The 22648-nt window shown below is 48.1% G+C and overlaps 1 protein-coding gene across 1 annotated transcript in view; it reads right to left on the bottom strand.

The window, feature by feature from the left end:
• Positions 1 to 22648, bottom strand: part of CLSTN2 (calsyntenin 2) — a 572327-nt gene that overhangs the window by 14752 nt on the left and 534927 nt on the right. Inside the window, exons 10-12 of the mRNA XM_079100484.1 lie at positions 11359 to 11525; positions 2591 to 2739; positions 136 to 353 (exon numbers count right to left, since the gene is read on the bottom strand). Coding sequence (XP_078956610.1) covers positions 136 to 353; positions 2591 to 2739; positions 11359 to 11525 — 534 coding nt within the window. The remainder of the gene's footprint in view (positions 1 to 135; positions 354 to 2590; positions 2740 to 11358; positions 11526 to 22648) is intronic.

Raw genomic sequence — 22648 nt, 5'->3', positions numbered from 1 at the left:
CAGCACCATTTCTTTTGCTCCTGTGCACTGCCCTGCCATGGTGAGCAGTGCCGCTGTCCTGAAGCAGGATTTTACGTGGCTACAAGAAATTCAGGCGCACCTCCCCCACAACTGCATAGGCACCTGCACCTGTACCTGTGGTTTTCAGGTCCCCAGGGGCCTCAGCCTTGGCGAAGGTGCTCACGATCTTGATGTCAGGGAAAAGGATCACTCCTCTGGCACTTTCAAACTGGGAGGCAGGTCTCCAGAAGCGATCTGTGCCCCGGAGGGTGATCTGGGGCTCAATGGCCTGCAGGACCATCACATAGGCATCCACGTCAGGGATACTGATGCACACATCTTCCCCAAAGCACCTGGAAAGACAGCTCGAGTCACTGCACCGCCCAGCAAATGATCAAACTGTTGGTTACAGAGCTGTGGGCGAGGACCGCTGGAGTCTCTGAGGACGTCAACAGACTTTCAAAGCTACATGATAATCCCAACTACTAGCAATGTAGGGATTTCAGTGGTTGGCTCCTGGGAGGGATGGGAATTTTCTATGCAATCAACAAGGAACCGTTAAAGCTTTCATTATCCTTTAACAAAGTAATCAATGGCAACATTAATTAGATAGCAATTGCTATACTAATTGCATTGGTATTTGGTAAGCAAATTGTTGTCTAACTGGTTGGTTGCAGTCATTTTACTGCATAAGACTCCAAAGCTCAAGTCCCTGCTGCAGGTGTTTGTAGGGAGATTACCCAAGTGTGCCTCTCCCAGGGATGGGGACAGACTGCTCTTGCAGCCACCCTCCTTTTTCCTGATCCACTCCACAAAAGTATCTGGGAGGCACCAATGGCATGACCACAGAGTAAAGCCTGACAAATTTGACAGATGGGGGTCTATAATCTGACTCTGCCACTCCTAGACTGGGAGACAGAACAGGGTGTTCCACTGCTGTGAACCTCAGTCTCTTCATCTATATAATGGGGCTAAAAATAACTGCACTATGGTAGTAACAGTCAAGAAGAAGACTTTAGAAAAGAGGCTACCCAGACCTGTATCATGGTTTGAGCTTAGTAAAGTTCAGTGGATCCGACTCTTTTATTAGACCTCATGGGGGCCCTTGGATCTTTGGTATTCTCCACTATCATTAGGGTGAAAAACTTGGGCTAACATGGAGAACCCTGGCCAGATGGGTGCTCTGGAAATACTGGCTGGGTGCCCCTGGCGGCGCCGTCGTCTTGCGTGCATTGGGAAGGTCCCTGAGGGAAGGGCATTATGGATGGGTCCCAGGCTCAGCCTGTCCATGCTCTTCTGTAGGGTGGGCAAGATGCAGGAACAAGCTCCTGCTCCCAGTTTTCTGCTGCTTTGGCCATGCCACCCCAGTGGGCTCCTATTATGGTCTAGATATGAGGTGACTCCCAAAAGCTCACATGTGAGATGGTTCAAGAACATTCAAAGGTGAAATGAGTAGATTATGAGAGTTGCAACCTAATCAAGGGTTTAATCCACTGATAGGGATTAACAGGGTGGTACCTGTAGGCAGGTTGGATGCGGATAGAGGAGTTAGGTTACTAGACTTTGGGGTTTATATCTTCATTATTTTTGCCATGTCCTGAGCTGTTTTGCTTTCCACACCCTTCCACCATGATGTTCTGCCTTACTTCAGGCCAAGAGCAATGGAGTCTGCCGTCTATGGATACTGAGACCTCTGAAACTGTGAGCCCCAAATAAACTTTTCCTCTTGTAAAATTGTTCTTGTTGGGTCTTTTGGTCACTGAGGCAAAAAAAATGTTCCTCTCTCCTGGAGTTTATAGAAGCCTGTTCTCAGAGCTGGTCACTGGCCAGCCTGATCCCTTTCTTTGCTCCAATGTGGAGCTGACTTGAGGTGCCCGCCCAACCCCAGGCCTCCAGGGATGGGAACACCCCTTCCATTGCCCACCGAGTGTAACTGCTCCCTGTGGGCACACTTTCCAGGCCCAGCAAGGCCGCCATCAGCAGACCCTCTTTCCCACACTCGTCCCTCTCTGAGCTGTTTTGCGCTGGGTGCTTGGGGACTCCATTTCTCCTCCTGGGAATCTCTCTGGGTCCTTCTTCCTAGTGGCCCTACCAGGCAGCTGCTGTGGCTGGTAAGTGATTTGATGGGCCAGTAAGTGTGTTATACAAAGAGTTCATGCCAATCTCATTTTGTTAATTTGACTCACATCCTTTGCCCTCTCTGTCTCTTCGTCTCTTCTTTCTCTGGCTTGCCTACAGTATTTAGGAATTCTATGATGCTGGGTTGATTCGTTTCATCCAATTTAATAACCTTTTGCCAAGTGCCTGCCAGGTACCAGGCAGGTGGTGTGTCTTTATATCAGACCACTTCAGACCCAGCCCTGGAACTAACAGGAAGCAATCCCTTCTAGGCATCAGAGTAGATGCAGAGGAAAGCACAGAAAGGGATGTGAGCTGGAAGAACAAAGTTTTCCTTAAGAAAGGAAAAGGGGAGCCCGGATCCACTGCCGCATCCTTCCAGGGAGACGAGAAGCTGCTTCTCAAGGGGACACTCCCCAAGCAACATCCCTGCTGCCTCCGCTGGGGCCTGGGCTGGCGGGCGTCCACTCACTGGACTTTGGAGGACACTCGGAGACGCCGCACGCCGGCTGTCGGGAACTGCCTGGAGTTGATGTAGGAGACCTTCTGGAGCGCTCGGTTGACGTTCCCAATGTCGTCCCCTTCCATCACCAGGATGGACTGCGAGGGGTTGAAGTGATACTGGAAGACAGAAGTGGGGTCACAGGAGAGAGTCGTCAGCAACAGACAAGAGTCCCCTGGAAGCTGTCCAGTGCCATGAAAAGGCCATCGAGGCCACCACAAGCACCTTCAGAGCATCTGCAAGTGAAGTGTTTGCACAAACGATTGCTTTCAACCCCCCGAGCTTCTCCTGCTACTCTCTGGTGAGCTTTGGGAACCTCCTTGTGAGTTCTCTCTAGGGACTGCAATCTCCCGGTAACGTCAGCCTGAGACACAGGATGGAATTCTGAAAGCCCAGCCAGAAGGGTGGCCTGGGCTCTGTTACCTGGGTGGTCTAGTCCAGCAACTTTCAGCCCTCGATTGCCTGCTGTCTCCTTGGACAAGCCCAGACTGGGGTGCTGCCTCTTCTGCCTTTCTTGTCTTTGGACTTGAACTGTTGCCCAGCCCATGCTCCACTTCATGACCTAGGATGCATTTCCTAATTTTTAAACTTAGGGCTCATTTTCAGTTAATAGCTTTCCTTCTCTTCCAGACCTCCTGGTTTCCCACAAGTTTGACTAACCTGCTGCTAACATGTGGGTTCCTTATCTATCCAGGTCCTGGAGTCCCTCATGTGGTAGAAACCCAAGGGGCCCCTGTGTTCCTTATCGAGTTGCCTGGGCCCACAAGTTAGATCCAGACCCTTGATCCTTCCCAGGTCCCCCAAGTAGTAAGGGAACGTGAGGAACTGCCTTTGTATTGCTGTGAGGTACTGATCCTGACCCACTGAGGAAGTATCAATAGGAATTATTGTCAATAGGATAGCAAGAGCACTCTGTGGATTCAGATTATATATCCAAGGCTCAAGGGGTCATGACAGAGGTAAGGGGAACATGGATATATTTTTATCTAGGTCCCTGACTTCATATATACACTTCTGAATATATCATGTATTCACTCGGTTCAAATATATATACAAAGTAAGTGAAAATGCAGATCTTTTTCCTATCTCTCATCCATCCAGTGTCCACAGTTTGATCTCACAGGTAGTCGCTCTTATACTTATTTCTTAGTAGTAAATTCTAATGTTGTGCATAGTTAGTTGTTTTTCTTTCCCAGAGGGAGGCCTATACATGTCTGTCCTATTGACCATGTGACTTCTGGTTACCCACAGCACACACATTTTTCCCTGCTGCACTCAGGAGTGGTCATGTGGCTTGCTTAGTCAAAGACATGTGAGCAAAAATATCGCTTGGTTCACACTGATATGGAAGATTTCAAGGCCAATTTGTGGCTTACCATGTCCCCTTCTTTCTGCTATGAAACCTGCAGAATTCCCCTAGTTCCTGGTTCATCAGCCTGAGTCTCACAGTGAAGGTGGTGTGGAATAGAGCTGCAGTCAATCTGTAGTGCCTATGAAGCACGGGTAATAAAATTTATTGTATAAGCTACTGGGATGTTAAGTCATTTGTTACTGAAGCACAACCTAGCCTATCCTGAAAGTTATACTTAAGCACTCTTATATATTGTCATTGAGCACAGATTTTCACCTTCTTTCTTAAGCCAAAGGTAGCATATTTCATAATGTATCATACTTTGCTTTTCTCACTTAGCTCATATCTCACAGAGGTTTATGTTTCAGTACCTGAACAGCTTCTTTATTCCTTTTTTCAGATGTGTAGTATTTTTTATAGATAAATGGTGATTTTTTTTCTCATATTTGTTATGGGTGTGTTATAATTATACACAACGGTAGGTTTTGTTGTTACATATTTGTACTTGTGCATGGAATTAAAATATAATTTTGCCAATGTCATTCCCTAGTATTTCCCTTTCCCTTTTCTTCCTCCCTGACCCTGGTTCCTTTCCTCTACTGGTCTCCCTTTGATTTTCATGATCTCCTCCATCTTTCTTTCCTTTTGTCCTCCCTAGTTTTCATATATGAGAGAAAACATATGACCCTGAATTTTCTGAGTTTGACTTATTTCTCTTAAAATAACGTTCTTGAGTTCAATTCATTTTTCGGCAAATGACAGTTTCATCTCTTCTTTATGTCTGAATAAAACATCATGTACATGTATATATTGCATTTTTCTTCATCCATTCTTCTATTGACAGACACCCAGGCTGGTGCCCTAGTTTGGCTATTGTGAATTGTGCTGCTATAAACATGGGTATGCCTGTATCACTAGAGTGTGTCAACTTGACTGCTTTAGGATAAATATCAAGGTGTGGTATAGCTGGGTCAAGTGGTGTTTCCATGCCTAGTCTTTTGAGCAACCTCTATACTGATTTCCAGAGTGGTTGCACTAATTTTCAATCCCATCAACAGTGTAAAAATGTTCCTATGTCTTTACACCCTCTCCAGCATTATTATTGCTTCTATCCTAGATGGCTGCTATTCTAACAGAGTGAGATGAAATCTTAGTGTAGTTTTGATCTGCATTTCCCTAATTGTTAATGATGTTGAGCATCCTTTCAAATATTTGTTGCTCATCTGTACTTCTTTTGAGAAGTGTCTGTTTCAATCATTTGCCCACTGGGTTGTTTTTGGTGTGAGTGAAATTTTTTGGAGTTATCTGTTTTAGATAGTAATCCTCTGTCAGAAAAGTAGGTAGCAAGACTTTGCTGCCATTCTGCAGGTTCTCCTTCACATTCCTAATTATTTCCTTTGTATGCAGATGCCTTTCATTTTGATGCATCCCTTTTATTAACTCTTGGCATTATCTCCTGAGCTTTAGGGGTCCTCTTGAGACAGTCGTTGCCCACGCTCATATGCTGGAGTGTTGACTCTACGTTTTCTCCTAGGAGTTGCATAGTTTCTGGTCTAATTCCTAGCTCTTTGATCCATTTTGAGTTGACTTTTGTGCGGGGTGAGAGACAAGGGTCTACTCTCATTCTGTGACATATGGATAACTAGTTTTCCCCATCATTTATAAACTTAAAATCAGTCTACGAATATGACTTGGTGGGTTATTTCTAGCCTTTTACTGACAGTGCCACAATGGGTGATCTCATACTCAGAGCACACAAACATATCTGCAGGATGAATCCCCTCGCTGAGATGACTAGGCCAACAAGTACCTGCACTTGACTTTGATAAACATTGCCAAGTTCCCCCTTGCCGGGGGTGAGTCAGTGTGCGCTCCTTCCAACAGTGCGTGAGAATGCCTCTTAGCACCTCGGCGAGAGAGCCTGCTGTCAGACTGGGAATTTTGTCAATCTGGTAGATGACAAATGCCATGTTAGTGTAGTTTTAGTTTGTATTTCTCTTATGTGAAGGAGGCTGAGTCTATCTTTTTATGGGTTTAAGAGAAAATCAGTTCATATTCACTGTCTCCAGATCTGATTTGACTTCATAAGGGCACCCTGTTCTGTATCTGCACCCCAGCGAGAGATGGGTGTGTCATGAGCACTGTTGGTGACATTGGACTACATCAATCTCTTGCCCAGTGTCCCCAGCCAACAGCTCCATCTTCACCCCTTTCTCCCAGGGGAGTGTCTTCTCATTCCCTTACTTGAGGTCTCTGGGCTCTCTCATTGAGGTCCCACTGGGCTTTGGTCCATTCTTCCTGTGGCACTTACCAAATGGTAGTACACTTATTATAGTACAGTGACGGGGCTGCTGAGCCCAGCCCTAGTGTTCTGAGAGCCCTGTTGGATGAAGGAGTAAATAGTTCTCGGCTCCTAGCCAAAGGGACTTCTTTCATTCACTTAGCTTTTCAGTGGAACTCATTATCAATCCTTGCCAGACCACGTTCTCCTGACCTTCCTGGGCACATGGCAGCTACACTTCCCAGGCCCCTTGTGCCACACGTGCCAGGGTCATGTGACCACATCTAGCCAATGAGACACGAGGGAGGTGGGGGTGGTGCTCTGGGCCCAGGTGGGGAGATGCCTCCCAGGACACTTTGGTGACCTCCCTGAGTATAAAAGAAATGCAAAATTTTAAGTGTTAAGCCACTGAGGTTTTGAAGACACGACCACCACAGTTTAGCCCATCTAGAGGACATGTTTTGGATTTTGGAATATTTGCATCTATACGATGAGATATCTTGGGGATGAGAGTCAAGTCTAAGCGTGAAGTTCATGTATGTTTCCTAGGCTCCCCAGATACATAGTCTGAAGGTAATTTCACACAGTTTTCATGCACTTGTGTTTTGACTGACTTGTCACATGAGATGTGTGGAGGATCTTCTACTTGTGACATCAATCATGCTCGACAAGTTTTGGATTTGGAGAATTTCATGCTTCAGATCTTTGGACCGGGAATGCTGGATGCATACACGGTTTCTAGCATCTTCAAGGTGCCCAGCACACAACAGCTCTGATCACACTGCCATTCACTCTGTGCTGAGTCTTTGCCCGTAGGGTCACCCCTGTCTTCTCTGATCTTCCTTCCCCATGGCCCTGCTCTCTTTTGTCCCTCAAAGCCCTGGGAAGGGTCTCTCTGACTGTGACTCTTGACCACAAGCACCGCTGTGGTCAGGTGCACGGCAGTCAGCTCTGGGCTTCTGTGTCACTAGCTACAGACACTTCACCAGCTTAGGTGCTCAGCCCTGGAGCTGCCACATGCTGGTGAGTCGTAATTAAATCTTAGATGTGTCACCTGCTTCAGATTTGAGAAGATTCAAGGTCATTCTAAAAATACCACCTATATTCCCAAATGAATTTCTGCCCTTCACCCCTATCTTCCCTTCTGTCCCACTCCTATAGCAGAGTCTTGTGCTGCTGTCTGTCTGTCTGTCTGTCTGCATCCTGCTGCAGACTGTGAGCACCTCCAGGGCAGGGTCTGCTGATCTTTCCTCAGCATTGCCACAGTGTCCAGCCCATGATAAGCAGGAGAGGGACCATGAGGCTCGCAGAGAAGTCTGCTCTCAGCCTGGCATGAGGGCCGAACAGGAAAATCAGGAGGTTCTCCCAGAGGGATGTGCTAGCACTACCCCATGGCCATGGGCAGAGGGCGCTTCCTGCTACAGCCACCTGGCAACAGCACAGGCCAGGGAATGTGTCGGGTCTCCAGCTGACACTCTGCTCTGGCTGCCAGAGCATCCAGAGGTCCCTCACAGAGCAAGAAGGTGCACACTGGCCTCACCATCAACAGTTCTTGCAGGATCAATAAGACCCTCCAAAGTACATCTTGTATTTTTCCAACTACAGAATTCTCTGCTCTGTGCCTGGATCCCTGTTCACTCTGGCATCACCCCAGGGGCAGGGGGTGGTGGTATCTCTGGGGCTCCAGCAAAGCATGACAATGTTCGTTCTCCCTTGGGAAGCTGTGCTGGGGTCACAGTGAGCCCAGAAGACAGCCTGGGGATAGATGGCCCTTCCAGAATGGTCACCTTTCCTGGAGACTCAGCTGGTTTTTCCAGCCACTTGGCGGATGGGCCATCAGGCAGGCTTCTGCCTGTTCCTTGGTCATGGCCCTCTAACCATCTTGCCATTCCCCTGGACACCTGCCATCCACCATCCCCTGTGGACTGGACCAGATATAAACTACTACTCTAGGGACTCCCCCAACACAAAGGGACCTGTGATTTGTTGAGACCTGCTTAGGTTTGCTGATGTATGTGTGTGCATGTGTGTGTACATACGTATATGTACATATATATTCAATTCTTACAATGTTACTATAGGATAAGTAACATTAAGTCAATTTTATTCATGCAGGGTTGGCATAAGGGATTAAATATCTTGTCCAAGGCCACCCTGCTAATAAATGCTGGTGGTGTGACTTGAACCCAGGCGTGTCTTACTCCAAAATCCTTGCTCTTTTCTGCTCTTTCATGCTGTGAAGACGTCAGTGACAGGGACCATGCTGTGAAAATCAGAACAGAGTCTTCTTCAGGGACGTGGCTATTCCACAGTATCTTGAATGGATAGAAGACAGCAACCGCCACAACCATTAAAGACTTCTGACAGCTGGGGAAATATTCAGAAATGGCCATGATCCAGAGGAAGGCAAGTTGAGGGAGGAAACTGTCCAGCCCTGTGAGCAGATGAGGAATTCTCTTCATCACAGGAAGCCATCAATTTTTCTAGCCAGAGAAGCAGGAGGAGGCCAGTAACCAGCAAATAAAATAATGGTCATTATTCAGAAATGATTTGGGGGATAAATGCAGGGAAGGAAGTTAGTTTTAATAATTTTCAAGATCATCTTCTAATCTGAGTTGCTGGTGCAGAGGAAAGAGCGTGGATTTATCTTGGACAAGTCCCTGAGCCTCAGTCCCCTTATTTTTGAAATGAGGTCATAATATTTAATTTGTTTTGAAGAGCGGGGATAATGAACGTAAAATCGCCCCCAGTGGCGCTCCATAAATCGTCTTATTAACTTCTCACACAGCGCTCTGGCTCTCACCAGACGCGCCCTGGGGACGAAAGAGGATCATTTATGGTGACTTGGTTAAGAACGGGTGGCATCCTGAAAAGCCGGGCTAACCACCCCCAACCTCACACATTCTGGTGCCTCTTATTGTAACGCTTCTGCTTTTCAAAGGCCGGGCCTACTTTTGTTCTTCATTTATCATTCATTCATCGTTAATCTTCCATGGCTTTAAGCCCAGCATCTTTCACTTATTTGCCCGGAAGTGCCTGGACCTCTTTGACTGTGGCCACCTGGAGTGACTCGGAGCAGAGAAGATGAATTCAGAGGCAGGGGGTAAATCCAGAAAAAAAGATGCGTGGTTTGGAGAATGTTCTCTGCATCACTGGTTGACAAAACCCTAAGGAAACAACACCCACAGTAGGTCAAGACTGGCCTTTCCAACATGAGGCCATCTTGGGAGCTTCCTCCAATGACGGGTGATCAGCTGTTGAGCGTGTGTCTGTGTTTAGATCTGGAAAGTCAGTCTTTCCTTGTGAGGCTTCCTATGCTCCGTCCATCTTTCCTCTCTCACCCAGCCTCAAGGGCAAGCCCCTAAACCTCACGTCACCAAGATCATGCTCCCTCATGTGGACCTTCAGTGGCATCCAGTTGCTTATAGAAAAATAAATGTGAACACCTAAACAAAGACATGCTCTCTGTCTAGCTCTCCAGTCCCCCGTTCCCCTTCCCTCCTGCCATCTGGGCACCTAGCCCTGGCCTTGAACTTCCAGCGTGCCCTGTGATTCTCCTCAGCCTCCCACCTGCCGTTGCTCACGCTCTTGGAAGGACAGTCCTTTTTTCCTGCCTCCTGCTTTTCTCCGGTTGACTCCTACCTACCCTTCCTTACACACTCTGCTCCGGCTTTGCCTCCTCCGAGGAGCCTTCTTTGACAGCCATTTGCCCAGCATCTGGAGTGCTGGAGCAGATTTCCTGGGTTCCATTTCTGCTCTGCTCATCCCTAATTCTTCCGTCTGAGGGAAATTTCTCTCTCAGTCCTCAATTCCTGCTGTGACAAATGGACTATTCATGGTACCTCTGTCAAGGGGGCATTCTGGGAAATAATATCCATAAAGCACTTAGAACAATCAGTGCCTGGCAGTGGGAGACCCTTGTAAATTCCAGTACCCTTCATCATTGCAGATGTCACCAAGCGCCATTATGAATGCCCCCTGAAGACAGGAAGCTGGGACATTCATTTCGGTATTCCAGTACACAGCCCAGAGGCAAATGCAAGTGTCCATGGAAGGCTTGCTGACCACAGCCGCTCAGGGGTTGCCCAGTGTCTGTGCCCCATAGGCAGAAGCTGCTGCAGAGGGAGACCTCAGTCTCTCTGTTGTTCAGGGCAGGCAGGCTCAGGGTGGGGCAGTGGGACACAGCTCTGTGGCAGCCCTGGATGAGGACCGGCAGCACCTGGGAAACCTCTGCTGTAGTCACTCCCTGGAAAATGACCAAGGAGGGAACTGTAACCTCTTACAGGGCCCTAAGGGGCTGACCTTGTCCCCAGGAGACAAAGGTGGGGTTCCAGAGAGGAGCTAAGGGACTGCCTTTCCATCCTGGGGTCCGTGTTGACTGAGCAGGGGCTCTGGTGATGTTGTCTCTGCCATTTATACAGGACCCGAGGGACCCCCTGCCAGCAGGGGCTCTGTCAGTCCAGGTGAGGCAGAAAATAGCCCTGCTTGTCCGGGGTGCTTTCTGAGGCCATGGTCACATCCTTCCCTGTCCCTGTGAGGAAGAGCTTTTTTATCGGAGCATAGCTTTGGTTCTCTCAGACCACTTGAATGTTTTTGTTTCACATGGATAATAAAAATCACGAATCTGTTCACGTTCCTTTGGAGGCCAGGGACGGCCTGGAGTCAACCCGTGTGTCACCATGATGAGCAAGACCCAGTGGCCACCATATCTGCTCCCAATTCTCCCTTTCTTCCCTCCTCCCTTCCTAATCTGTGCTGTACAGGGTCCTTGTATTTATTTATTTGTATATACTCGGAGATGTACTTATTTTTCGTACACTGTTCGAGGTGTGTTCTCGTACCCTGCTTCAGTTGCTCAGACGAGCATAACTTCCCCCAGGCGGGCCCGTGATGGATGGCACACCAGGACCTGATCTCAGAGTTTCAGGAGGTGGCAGCAGACCTCAGCCCATCCTGGGTGCCACAGCTGCTTGCCTCCCCACTTAGCAGCGGCACCCTTTCTGTGCAGCGTTGTAAGAAATCACGATTTCCTGGCATACCCGGATGCTGGGCAGCCCAGCCTCATAAATCAGTGTCTCATCGGGGCCACGCTGGCTCTCTCCTTACCTTTATTCCTTGCCCGAGGCTTTCCAAGGAATTAATATCCAGCCCTTCCTTGCAGGCTTGCAAGCAGGAAATCACCTTCTGACTTTCCATTTTGCCAGGGCGGATGGTGAGGCTGGCCAGGCTGCCGTGGAAGAACTGAGCAAACCGGGGCTTGGTGACTTCCCCTCCTGAAAGAGAAAGAGGCTCCATCATTTGTCTGCGGAGGTTGGGTCAGAATGGCCATCTCAAGACATCATTTGGCCACGGAGCCAGAATCACGTTGCCTGTGCGTCTCATGAGCCTGAGAGGGAAGGCAAACTCTGTGACGTGTGTGTGTGTGTGTGTCCCATATTACCCACCTCTAGTCCCTTATTACCCACAAGTTCTCAAAGCACTCAGGTTGCATATCCATCCAGGGAGCTGCTCCTTCCATCTTCCCCCTGGTTTCCAAGCCAGGTTTCCCTTGGTCTCCATTTGCTGCTGCCTCCTCCAGGAAGCCTTCCCCACTGACTTTACTGAGCATGAGCCCCTCCATGCTCAGTCTGGGCAGCCCTCCATGTCTGGGCAGCCTCCACAGACAGACCTAGCTTGGATCTGCAAGAGGATCCAAGAGCTCTCAGGGGCTCCAGCAGCTTCCCTAGACCTCTGTGCGGCCCAGGTTGACAGCAGTGCACTCCAGGGAGACAGCCCTGTCAGAAGTTTCCCCATTGATAACAGAAGTCACCGGGCGGGTACTCCCTCCTGTGGGACGCAGACTGATAACACCTTCTGGGTTGCCTGCATGGTGGCACTTACACCTCCCCAGTAGCTCAGATTAGGCGAATCTCAGTTTGTTGAGGTCCATTAAGCTCCCTGTCCCCTGCTGTGCACTGAAACCTTCCCCAAGTCCTCCACCCTCTGTGCTCTCTCCCTGCTCAGGGTCCCACCGTGCTCTCTGCGCTGACCCTTGGAACACAGACAGTTGATTCTAGTTGATTCTATGGCCCCCTGTGACCTGGCACCATTCTAGGATGCTTTATTTGTGTTTTTTTATGTCCTCCGTAGCCTAAAATTGTGGTTGTTAGCACCTTGGCTACGTGGCTTAATTATCTGGGGATCTTTACAAAGATAAACTGATGTCTGGTGCTTGGCCTGACACCCAGGGGTTCTGACTTAACTCAGAATGGGGAGTTTAATAGCTTCTTAGGTGAATCAAATGTGAAGCCAAGGTTAAGCACGGTGGAGCTGTACTTGGTCGGGCCTTTTGCATACTCCTGTGGGATCGCTCCCCTTGATGCTGCCCGCAGGCTTACTCTTTGCACGCCGCTCTAATTTATTAGTTTAAGTCTCTCTCCTGGATAGCAAGGATCTCGCATGCATTATTCATTTTAATGAAGACAATACTGAGGGATACCAGGGCTGAGGGCTACTGCAGGCACTTGGCATAAACTGGCTCGTTTATTCTTCCTAACAACGCTTGGCCTCTCTGTCCTCCTGGCACTGTACTCTGCCTGGCAGACGACGGGCATTCTATAATTGCCAGCTTAAATGAAGGAGACGGTGAGGTGAAGGCCAGTAAGGCAGTGGGCACTGTGGCCATCTCACCCACCTCGGTCTCATTCTGTCCCTCTTGCTGAGGCAGCCCTGAGGTGTATGGATTGACTCAATCTCCAGGGTGGACTCTACTTCATTTAAGCTAACAGGTTATGCCAGCTCTGTGCTCCGGTGATTGATCCAGGGTGGACCTGGGACCCAGTGCCGAGATGAAGCCAATCAGCACCTGGCATTTTGTAAGTTAGAGGAACTGGGCCAGAAATAAACATGGGACCAAATGTAGGCAAGGATCCTGACGGATGTTGACTTGCAGCTTATGCAAAAAAGCTTCTGGTTTTCTCTCCAGAAAGTTTTCAAATAACTCTTCCTGCCTTTCCCCAGGATGGTTAGGTCAAGACGGAAGGCCACGGGCTGCTGCAGGTTCTTGCCTTTGGAGACAACCAAGGCAATGCTGGGAGTAGGGCAGAGCCAGGAGGACTGAGCAGGCCCTGATGGACGCCCTCACTGCTGTGCTTTGGGGTGTCCTCCGCTTCGGGGGCTACTCATCTCCTGTAAGGGTTAAGCCATCTTGACTCACTGTGATGCTCCATGCCACCAAAGGCGCTTTACTCTGGAAATGCAAGGTCCCTTTTGAAACTCTCACTTCACGGGGAACTCTAAGTAGATTTTGGCTTGGAGGGATGGACTGAGTGGCCCTTGACTATGGGGAAGTCAGTTTGAGACTTTTGATCTGGATCCTAAAAGCCCCCCAGACAAAGCTCCTCTGAGCCATTAGCATGCTCCTGTCCTAGCAGAGGATGTGTTTGCCGACAGGAGGTCGCGAGCTGGGTCTCAGCGGCGGACTGCCCCTCTCCGGGGCATGAAGACAGTCTTCCCTCTTCTGCCCTGGAGCGCCAGATCCAACAGCCATCATTTCGAGGGCATGAGATGAACCCACTGCTACGTGAAGTCCTCAACGCACATCATCTCACTGAATCCTCGTAAAGCCCCAGGGAGGTAGGTCCTCATTCGACAGTCACAGCTGAGCCAATGGAGGCCTGAGACCACGCTGCAGGAAGTATGGGTGTCCCTACCGTGTGAGCACATCCACCCATGCCCAGCACTGTGTCCAGGTGGGGCGAGCAGCGCAGTGCAGAGTGAGGCTGAGGGAGACCGGCTGTGACCTGCCTCCGGCCTTCCTCCACGTGCCCCTCAGCGGCAACGTCCTCAAGGGCTGAACGGCTATCCCGGATGCCACAGCACAGTTTTCTCTCACTAAAACACAGTCATGTTCTGTATTTTTGAGACTTAAGAATCTCAGCTCTTGTGCTCTATTTTTAGTGATGGGACTCCAGGAAATCAATTCAATTAGCATTTTGCAATAGGAGACCAGGTTGAAATCTGAAGTATATTTGCACCCAGTGGCGACATGATGTAGAATTAAAAAAAGAAACAATAGACACACTGAACTTTATAATGTCTACGGTGACCACATAGGCCATATTGCTCCTCTGCTAACATTTACAATAAACATGGTCATGAATCATTTTAAGAAAACAAAATGACTTTCTATTTTTGTCCACAAAGAACCTTCTGTAAGTGTTTGCATACATGGTTTTGGATTCCAGAGCCTAGATCAACACCCATTTTTAAAGTGATTGCTGTAGGTCTAACCATCAGATTCAGTTTAATTATAAGATGTGGACCGCACTCTACAGGAACTTGTACTAGCTAGGAGAATAGAGTACAGACATTGACAAAATAAAATAAAAATAAGATTAAATTGCCAGCATAGTAAATATACTAAAGCGGTACCTGATTAATTTCCAAACAAGTGATATAGACAAAGTGTCTTATTAATAGGTCAGAGGGAGAAAAATAGCTACCCTTTATTAGATCCTTGAAACGTGGCGGGTTCTTTAATGAGCTCTTTTATTCCATGAGCTACTTTATTTAATCCTTAAGTGGGGGTACTATCTTGGACATCTTAGCTTCTGTTCTTTAGTTTTTCCATGACATTTCTCCCATCTTACTTGTATTTGAACACATCTCTGGTCTTGCCCCTCAGGGGATCATGGGAAGAAGCTGAAGTGAAGTCTTTTCCCAAGCTAGGTTTCCAGAAGCCTCAGGAAGGCAGGGAAGACCCAGGAATAGGTCTATATTTAGGGAAGAATAAGGAAAAATAAGCTGGCTTTCCCCCAAGTGTGGTGGAGAGCAGGGTGGCAGCAAGGAGGTGGGGGATATAGTGTCAGAGATGCAGACAGAATGAACGTCCTTGAAGCTGCTTGGGATGTGGAATGCTGGCCAGCATGCTGGTCTGGCTGGAGGGACAATGGGCCACAGATGGACTTCCAGAGAGAGCATGAGAATCAGGGAAGTATTGATGTGCCCCCAAGTAAGGCAAGGAAACACCAGGACACAGTTCTGAAGGACCATCATGACTGAGGACCAAAAGAGGTGAGCACCGTTTCAGGGGATACCTGCATGGGAAGGTGACCAGGGTCCCTCGACACCCTAGCACTAGCCAACTCCAGCAACCAGCCAGCACTCTGAGAACATGGAAAAGCCCAAATCCTTGGAGGTTAAATCTCCCCCACTCAGCTAGAATAAGGACATGAAATGAAACAAGAAGGGTGTGGGGAAAAGCCAGTTTCTACCCGTGAAGGAGATGCTTCCTCGCTGCACTTAATATCTTATTTTCTAAATGAGGTTTACAACGTTCCATAACTTGCCCAAGGCCACACGGCCAGAAATGAGTGAAGTCAAGATACAAACTTGGGTCTCCCTTGCTCCCAGGCCTTTGGCCTAAACATCAGATAATGAGATTTTGCTGGAAAGATATAAGGAGGATTTCTCAGAGGGGGCTTGGGGAGAATGCCCAATTATTCTGGGTTCTGTGAACCCCACATGGCTTTTCCAGAGATGCCCAGTGGCTGGTGTCAGTTTGCCAGGAAACACAATCCTCTTGATAAACAACAGTGGACAGTGGGCTCTCTGTGTCCTCGGGTTACACAGCCAAGAGAGAAATAGTTTTAAAATGTGTCTATAGTCAATGAGTCTAGATGCTTGTTATCATTCCCTCACCATTGCAGTATGAAAATTATTACATAGGGTTTACATTATATTAGGTATTATAAGTAATCTAGAGGTAATCTGAAATAGTCAAGGGACCATGTGTGTAGGTTTTATTCAAATGCCTTATATAAGGGATTTGAGCATCTCCAAATTGTGGTATCTGCAGGTGGTCCAGGAACCAATCTCCCGCAGATGCTGAGGGATGATTGTATTTGACAAACGTGATTTGATGTAGCCTGTCTTATTCTGAGCCAGAGCTTGCATTGGGAATGAAGGGTTCCATGTCTGTCCCCCAACCCCCTGCCATGCTACAGCTTGCTTTCTGGGAGGTGGGGCCTGCTCACTATGATGACAGCTTTGGAATCAGTAATGTTTGCTTTCCTCTAAGCATAATTTGAAGTAAATATTCTATGTCGTATGAATGCAGTAAATCTTCTCCCTGGCAAAGTGTTCAGAGTGCTACTGGTCTTTCCTGCTGCTATTGCCGCAGCTGTTAGGTTAAGAAACTCATAGGAACAAGTGAGGGATATGATCCCCCTTGTCTGAGTTGGATGCTGCTCTATGCAAGGCGTGCGGATGGGGAAGCCCCTCAATGAACACAATTTCATGGATGATTGGGTATCAATTTTGAGCAATGCAAATGGCAAGACTGTCTGAAATCTTGCTTTCTTTTATTTCCTCATTTCAGTGATGGAGACACCCATGGAATGCAAAGACCAAGTGAGGTGTGTAATAGACCCCCATCAGCTGCACTCTGAAACTCTGTTCACCCCAGGGTATGCTCACACGCTGCAGGTGGTAGGTGACTTGCAGGGAAATGTGATCTGTCATCATGGCTGGCCATGACATACTCTCAGCAGACTTTCCTGACCCTTTCATTATTGATGCCCTGTGTCTCCTGCCTTCCAGCAAACATTTATATGATATTACAGTGAACAAAACATATGCCTTAGGGATGATCCTAAAAGTCGTCTCTCTGGTGTTGGGGACCTCAATTTGGAGTGCGAAGGTTCCTCACGTATCCTCCAGAATATCGCACGCATCCTCCAGATGATGATGGGATTAAGAACCCAAGCGAAGCAAGCTTGTCTCAAAAGACCAGAGCGGATCAGCAGCGAGGGCCCAGAGTTCCCCTCTCCTGACTCCAAAATCAGCCCTCCCCTCACCAAACCACGATGCCCGATGGACCCGTTGCTATCTCTAGACCTCAGCTTGACTTTGTCCAGTAGGTTGGGAAAATGACAAGGAATTTGGGGCACATGATTTGACCCTAGAGCCCAGAATTCTTTGATCTTCCTCACTTGGCTGTGGTGGTCTAGAAGTGTACTTCATGAGAGGGTTCCGTGGTACAGATATGCCTTCCAATCCAGACCGTAGTGACTTTTGGGAAGACATTCATCTTCTCTCATACGCAAAATTAAGTCCATAGTTACGCCTCGCATAGGGTCCTCCTGAGGTCTGAAGGAGAGCCTGTGTCAACTGCTCAGCATGGTGCATGGTGCGGGCCAGCAGCTTAGGTGGGGCGGCTGGGAATAATGACGGCAAATGCCAAGGAACCCCAGTGAAGTGTGTCATGGGAGTTTCCTGTCTCTTCTCAGTGGTCTCTTCCTCCTCCCTGTCATGCATCTCTTAGAGACTTGGCAATGGCAGGTTTGGCTTTGAGTCTGCCATCGAGTTTTCTCAGTAATACAGTCCTCAGAACGCTATGCAAAGTTAAACTTCTGATTCAGTTATACTGTGTTTTTAGACATTCACTGAACTTTAAACCCGATTTCATCTGTGTCATCTTCAAAAAAAATGAATCCCCGCGTCAAAGTCACACCAAGCCCTAGGACACACTTTTCTTAATTTTTTAGTATGGGCAATGTTAAATCAGGACATCCTGTTATATGTGTGTGTGTGTGTGTGTGTGTGAGAGAGAGAGAGAGAGAGAAAATGAACCACATGCCTTTGTCAAAACAGTCTGCAAAATAGAAGGAGATTTAGCAAAGGCTATCCAGTTTCTTTAGGTCTTGGAGTCAAGGATCTGAAGATCTGTGACAACAAAGAGCTTTGACTCTCTGGAAACTCAGTTGAGAAGGGGTGAAGACCTGCATTCAAACCCAAAGGGTGTCCTAGGAACAGAACACCATTTGACAGAGTGAGTTCCATGGTGAATAACATGGAGAAAAAATGAACTAAATAATGTCAAGCAGGTCGCTTTATTAAAGTGCTTTATGAGAATCCATCTCCCTCCCTCCCTCCCTCCCTCCCTCCCTCCCTCCCTCCCTCCCTCCCTCCCTCCCTCCCTCCCTTCCTTCCTTCCTTCCTTCCTTCCTTCCTTCCTTCCTTCCTTCCTCTTTCCTGTTTCTTTCTTTCCAGTACTAGGGTTGGAACCCAAGGCCTGGGCGTGCTAGGCAGCCACTCTACCTGGAGCTATATCCCCATCTCTCTGCCTTTTGTAAACTTAATTTTGAGACAGGGTCTCACTAAGTTGCCCAGGCTGCCCTTGAACTTGGGATCCTCCTGCCTCAGCCTTTTTGAGAGCTTTTAATAAGCTAAGGTGCGTCATGACTCAGAATGGTGTATGCTGTTTCCCAAAAAGTCTGATCTTGACCTCCATGTGGAAGGGGTGTCTCGGGGGGACTGGAGCTTCCTGAAGCCCTCCTCAGGAAGCGCCATCTGAATGCAGGGCAGACTGTACCAGTACGTGCCTCGCTCATTCCAACAGCAGAGACCCTAGGGAGGTGAGATAATTTCAACACAGACTTTATTAAGAGAAATTTGTACTAAATTAGACCAAGCTTATTAAGTGAAGGCATGTACTCCAAGTGTCTGAACTAGTGTCTGGAAGAAAAATGATCTGAAAATGTGTAACAAATCCCAGGGCCACATATGGCTCCAATTCCCCTGTATCTGAGGATCATATGCTCCTGATTGCCACAACTCCCAGGGGCAATGACTGCCTCTTTATCCCATTTGAACCATTTCTATTCTTTGCCAAGGCTCCTCCCAAAGCTGCAGTGAAGTTCTCTTTCTGTCCTTTGCCAACCTTTAATCTTTAGAAACACCCCCTTCTCTGTCCTCTGCCTTGTTGAGTGGGGGTAGGATCCACCCAGAACAGGGCCTTCCTCATCCAAGACCATCGGTGACCAGGCGGGGCTGGACATTCTGGGAAGGCCAGTGTCCTGAACACTGGAGGAAAGACCCTGGCAGAGACAGGGGCGAGGCAGTCACGAGGGGTAGAGCCACAGGTAGGGGACGCTGTGACGAGATCCGTCAAAAGCAGATGGGGACCAAGCAAGAGCAGGACGGCGACTTCCTGAACCTGTCTGGAACCATGCTTCCTCAAGCCCTTTCGGTAAAAGAGCCCCTGCCCAGACATCCAACGCGGAGGAGGTAAAACAGAGCTGCTCTTGTGGTGGACTGGGCAGAGGTGCCCTGGCCTGCCCTGTCCTGGGGCATCTCCCAGAACCCCCAGGGCTCCTGGTCTGGCATGACGGACAGCCTTCCTGACTTCCCTGCACAGCTGGATTGCAGCATCTGGGTGGACCTGCCCAGTGTAGAGGTCCGGGGACCAAGCAGATGTGAGGATATGATTTTGATTTTTACTTCTTATGAGTAGAACTCAAATTTTTGTCTTTAAAAATGGAATGAGTAAAAAAAAAAAAATCTAAGGAAAGTCTAAGGGAAAGGATGTGGTCCTTTGAATGAGCTCTTCTGCTGTGACCTGTTACAGTTTGAGTTTGTCCTTCACGGGTTTGGAAATGTGGTCCCATGTTGAGATGTGGGAGTAGCGTTAAGAGGTGGAGCTTAAGTGAGTGGTCTTGACTAGCTCCTCCTTGTGCTCTGGTCTTCTGTCTTGCCATGTGATCTCACGCACCTGCACTTGACCCGTTGTGATGACATCCAACAAGAGGTGACATGGCTAGAGATGCCTTCACCAGAGCCAGTTCAATGCTCTTTGACTTTTTACCTCCCTAAACTGTGAGTTAAATAAACCTCCTTTCTTTATAAAATACCCAGCCTCAGGTACTTTATTATAGGAACAGAAAACAGATTCATATGACCCATAGAGAAACAAGGATATTGGTATTTGTATAGAGCCAACAGTGTCTGAGCTAGCACAGAGTGAGCTTGTTCAAGAGAGGGTCTGAGTCCATCCTGAACACAGAGGTGATGAAAAGTGGTGTGCATCAGCCACACAGAGGAACGAAAGCTCTTTTGTGATACTCAAGGTCTATTCTGAGCAGGAAAGCCATTTCTTGTAATTGTGAGATGCTCCATTTTCTAGGCCTCATTGGCGATGTTTCTTAAGTATAAATGATATCTCATTTTTTTAATTACTAGAAAAATACTGATGAAAATGAAGTTCCACTGATTGCACTGGCTTTCAAATCCACTAACAGGAGACAGTGGGCTAATCGGGACAGAGAACACTGCCCAGCAACAGAACGGGGCCAGTGCTCAGGACAACCAGCAAGGTGCTGCTATCACATCATTTTCTATCCTCCTTGTTAAATCCTGATTGGAAATATCACCAATGAGAACTAGTTTCCTTGCCGACCTCAAAAGCACCTGAAAAGCTCCCCACAATTGCAGTACCAAGGGAAATTAGAGGTTCCCACAGAGGGCTGAGACCACATAGGTAAGTGGACAGCAGAAGGTTTGGAAACGCACAGAGATAAGGACCACATTGCAGGCCGTTCATTTCACAGCGCTGTGTCCTGACAAAAGATTTTTGTCCTGCAGACAAAAAATGTGGCTCCAAGAAGAATGTGAGCGTTCCTGGGAGTCGAGGTTCCTCATCCGGGCAGCGTGGTCCCAGGCTTTCCTTGCAACCCCTTTCTCAGCCTCTTCTCCACTTCCTCCACCCACCTATGGTGACAGGGAACCCTGAGCAAGCCCGTGCCAACCTTCCTTTCTGTCACCTCCCTTCCCTTTCCTCTGAACTTGCTCCCCCCATAGAACACCGTTTTCCAATTTTAAAGGTTTTAAGGCTCTTTGCCTCTGTTGAAAATTCACCATGTGTCCTCCTTGTTCTCAGAGAAAATATCCAAGTCTCCACGGCCCAGAAGACTCCCTGATCAGATCCCTGCCCACACGTCAACCCCATCTTCCGACATCAGTCTTCTGATTGGCTATTCTGCAGTGTCACTGGCTTTGCTTCTGAGTCCCAGATGGACCTGGGAGGGCAGGGTTGTGTGTAAGCGTTAGTCCTGGGGGGCAGGAGGAAAGTCAGGACACACGCAGGAAGACAAGAAGGCTGGGACCATGACTTGGACATGCCGGGTCTGAAATGGGGGTCTTGTTGGGAGAAATAGAGAAGGCGGTGGAGCAGAGACCAGGAGACATTTTTAAATCTGTGCATTCAAGTGAACATGCCAAGCATACATGGCGTGCCCACACCTAGTCCGTACGATAACCCTGTGAGGCGGCTGTCACTCTTATTTTATAGATTACAGCAGAGAAACTCACAGAAGTTAAGGACCCTGCAGTGTCCACATAACTAGCAAGTGGTAGGGCTGGAATTTGAGTCAAAGTCAATTTTTTTTCCTGACTCCAGAGGCTAAACGCTCTGTCACCAGAGGAAAACTTAAAGGGGGATACAGCACAGCAAAGCAAGTCCCCAGGCTGCTCTGATCTCGAGACTGTCCCTGTCTCCAAAGGCAAAGGGTTTATAGCATTTGTATCAAAACACTTCAGGCTGGTGTCTCTTCCCAGACACATAGTTACATCAACAAAATGATAACTTACAACAGGGGACCCTGAGCCACAGAGACAAGAGCACAGGCACTGGAGGACAGGGTGGGGAGGCTGGACTGGGTGACTGTGGGTCAGCTGCTTCCCCTCTCTGGGCCTCAGTTCACTTATTTATACAGTGGGACTAATAACACTTTCTCAGAGGATGAGATACCCATGAATATAAAGAGCTGCTCTGAAATTTTCCTCCAGGAAATGACATGAGGCACTGCCACTCATAGTCCAGCAGCCTAGGCAAGACACGTGGTCATATCTGACTCCAAGTAAGAGTGGCCCTAGCAGCATCTGGGAAGAGCACCAGAAATACTGAACAGCTGGTACTCGTTCTTCCTACCACATTCTTTTAAAATAAATGCATATTTGGCTTTCAAGTTTCAAATACATTTTGTGGCAGGGCTTCTAAATAAATTGCAATCACGTATTGTCTTAGCATTGGTATTTATGGAGTGACTGTGCCCTCTTGAGACGTGGCCTCTGGCGATACTGGAGAAGGAATCATCTCTCAGTGAGTGGTGTCCTCACCACATCCGCCAAAGGGATTTCAGAACTGCTGTGGACCAAGACGCTGTGTTTCTCTAACTCTCTTCCTCTTAGTGGAAGTGCTTCTTGGTTATTATGCCTCATTCCACTCTGTGAGTGTGTGTGTTGAGGGGACGGTGAGGTGGCCACAGTGGTGGGAAGTAATTTGTCCTATTGGTTTATAGTTCTCCTTGCACCTCACTTGGACAGATTACCAGGAATCACTCAGAGAGCTTGGAGATTTGAACTTGGAGATAGGAACTGGTGGGACCTTGGGGTTGTCTCTCTTAGGAAAAAGTAGGTGCATTTTTACATGAGAAGGAGAGTCAAACGAATACCTATTGACCAGGTGGACACACTGCGGAGTTTATCAAAATTATTAGTTCATAAAGCATTTTCAGCTCTTCCAGAGGGAGCATAGCTGTCAACCCCCTGCCCTGTTGGAGTTCGCTGTGACTTGCTT

Source organism: Sciurus vulgaris (assembly GCF_902686455.1).
Source record: "Sciurus vulgaris genome assembly, chromosome: 10".
In the NCBI taxonomy this organism is placed as follows: domain Eukaryota; kingdom Metazoa; phylum Chordata; class Mammalia; order Rodentia; family Sciuridae; genus Sciurus; species Sciurus vulgaris.
Note: the sequence above shows the minus strand (reverse complement) of the source record. Positions and strands in the feature narration are given on the sequence as shown.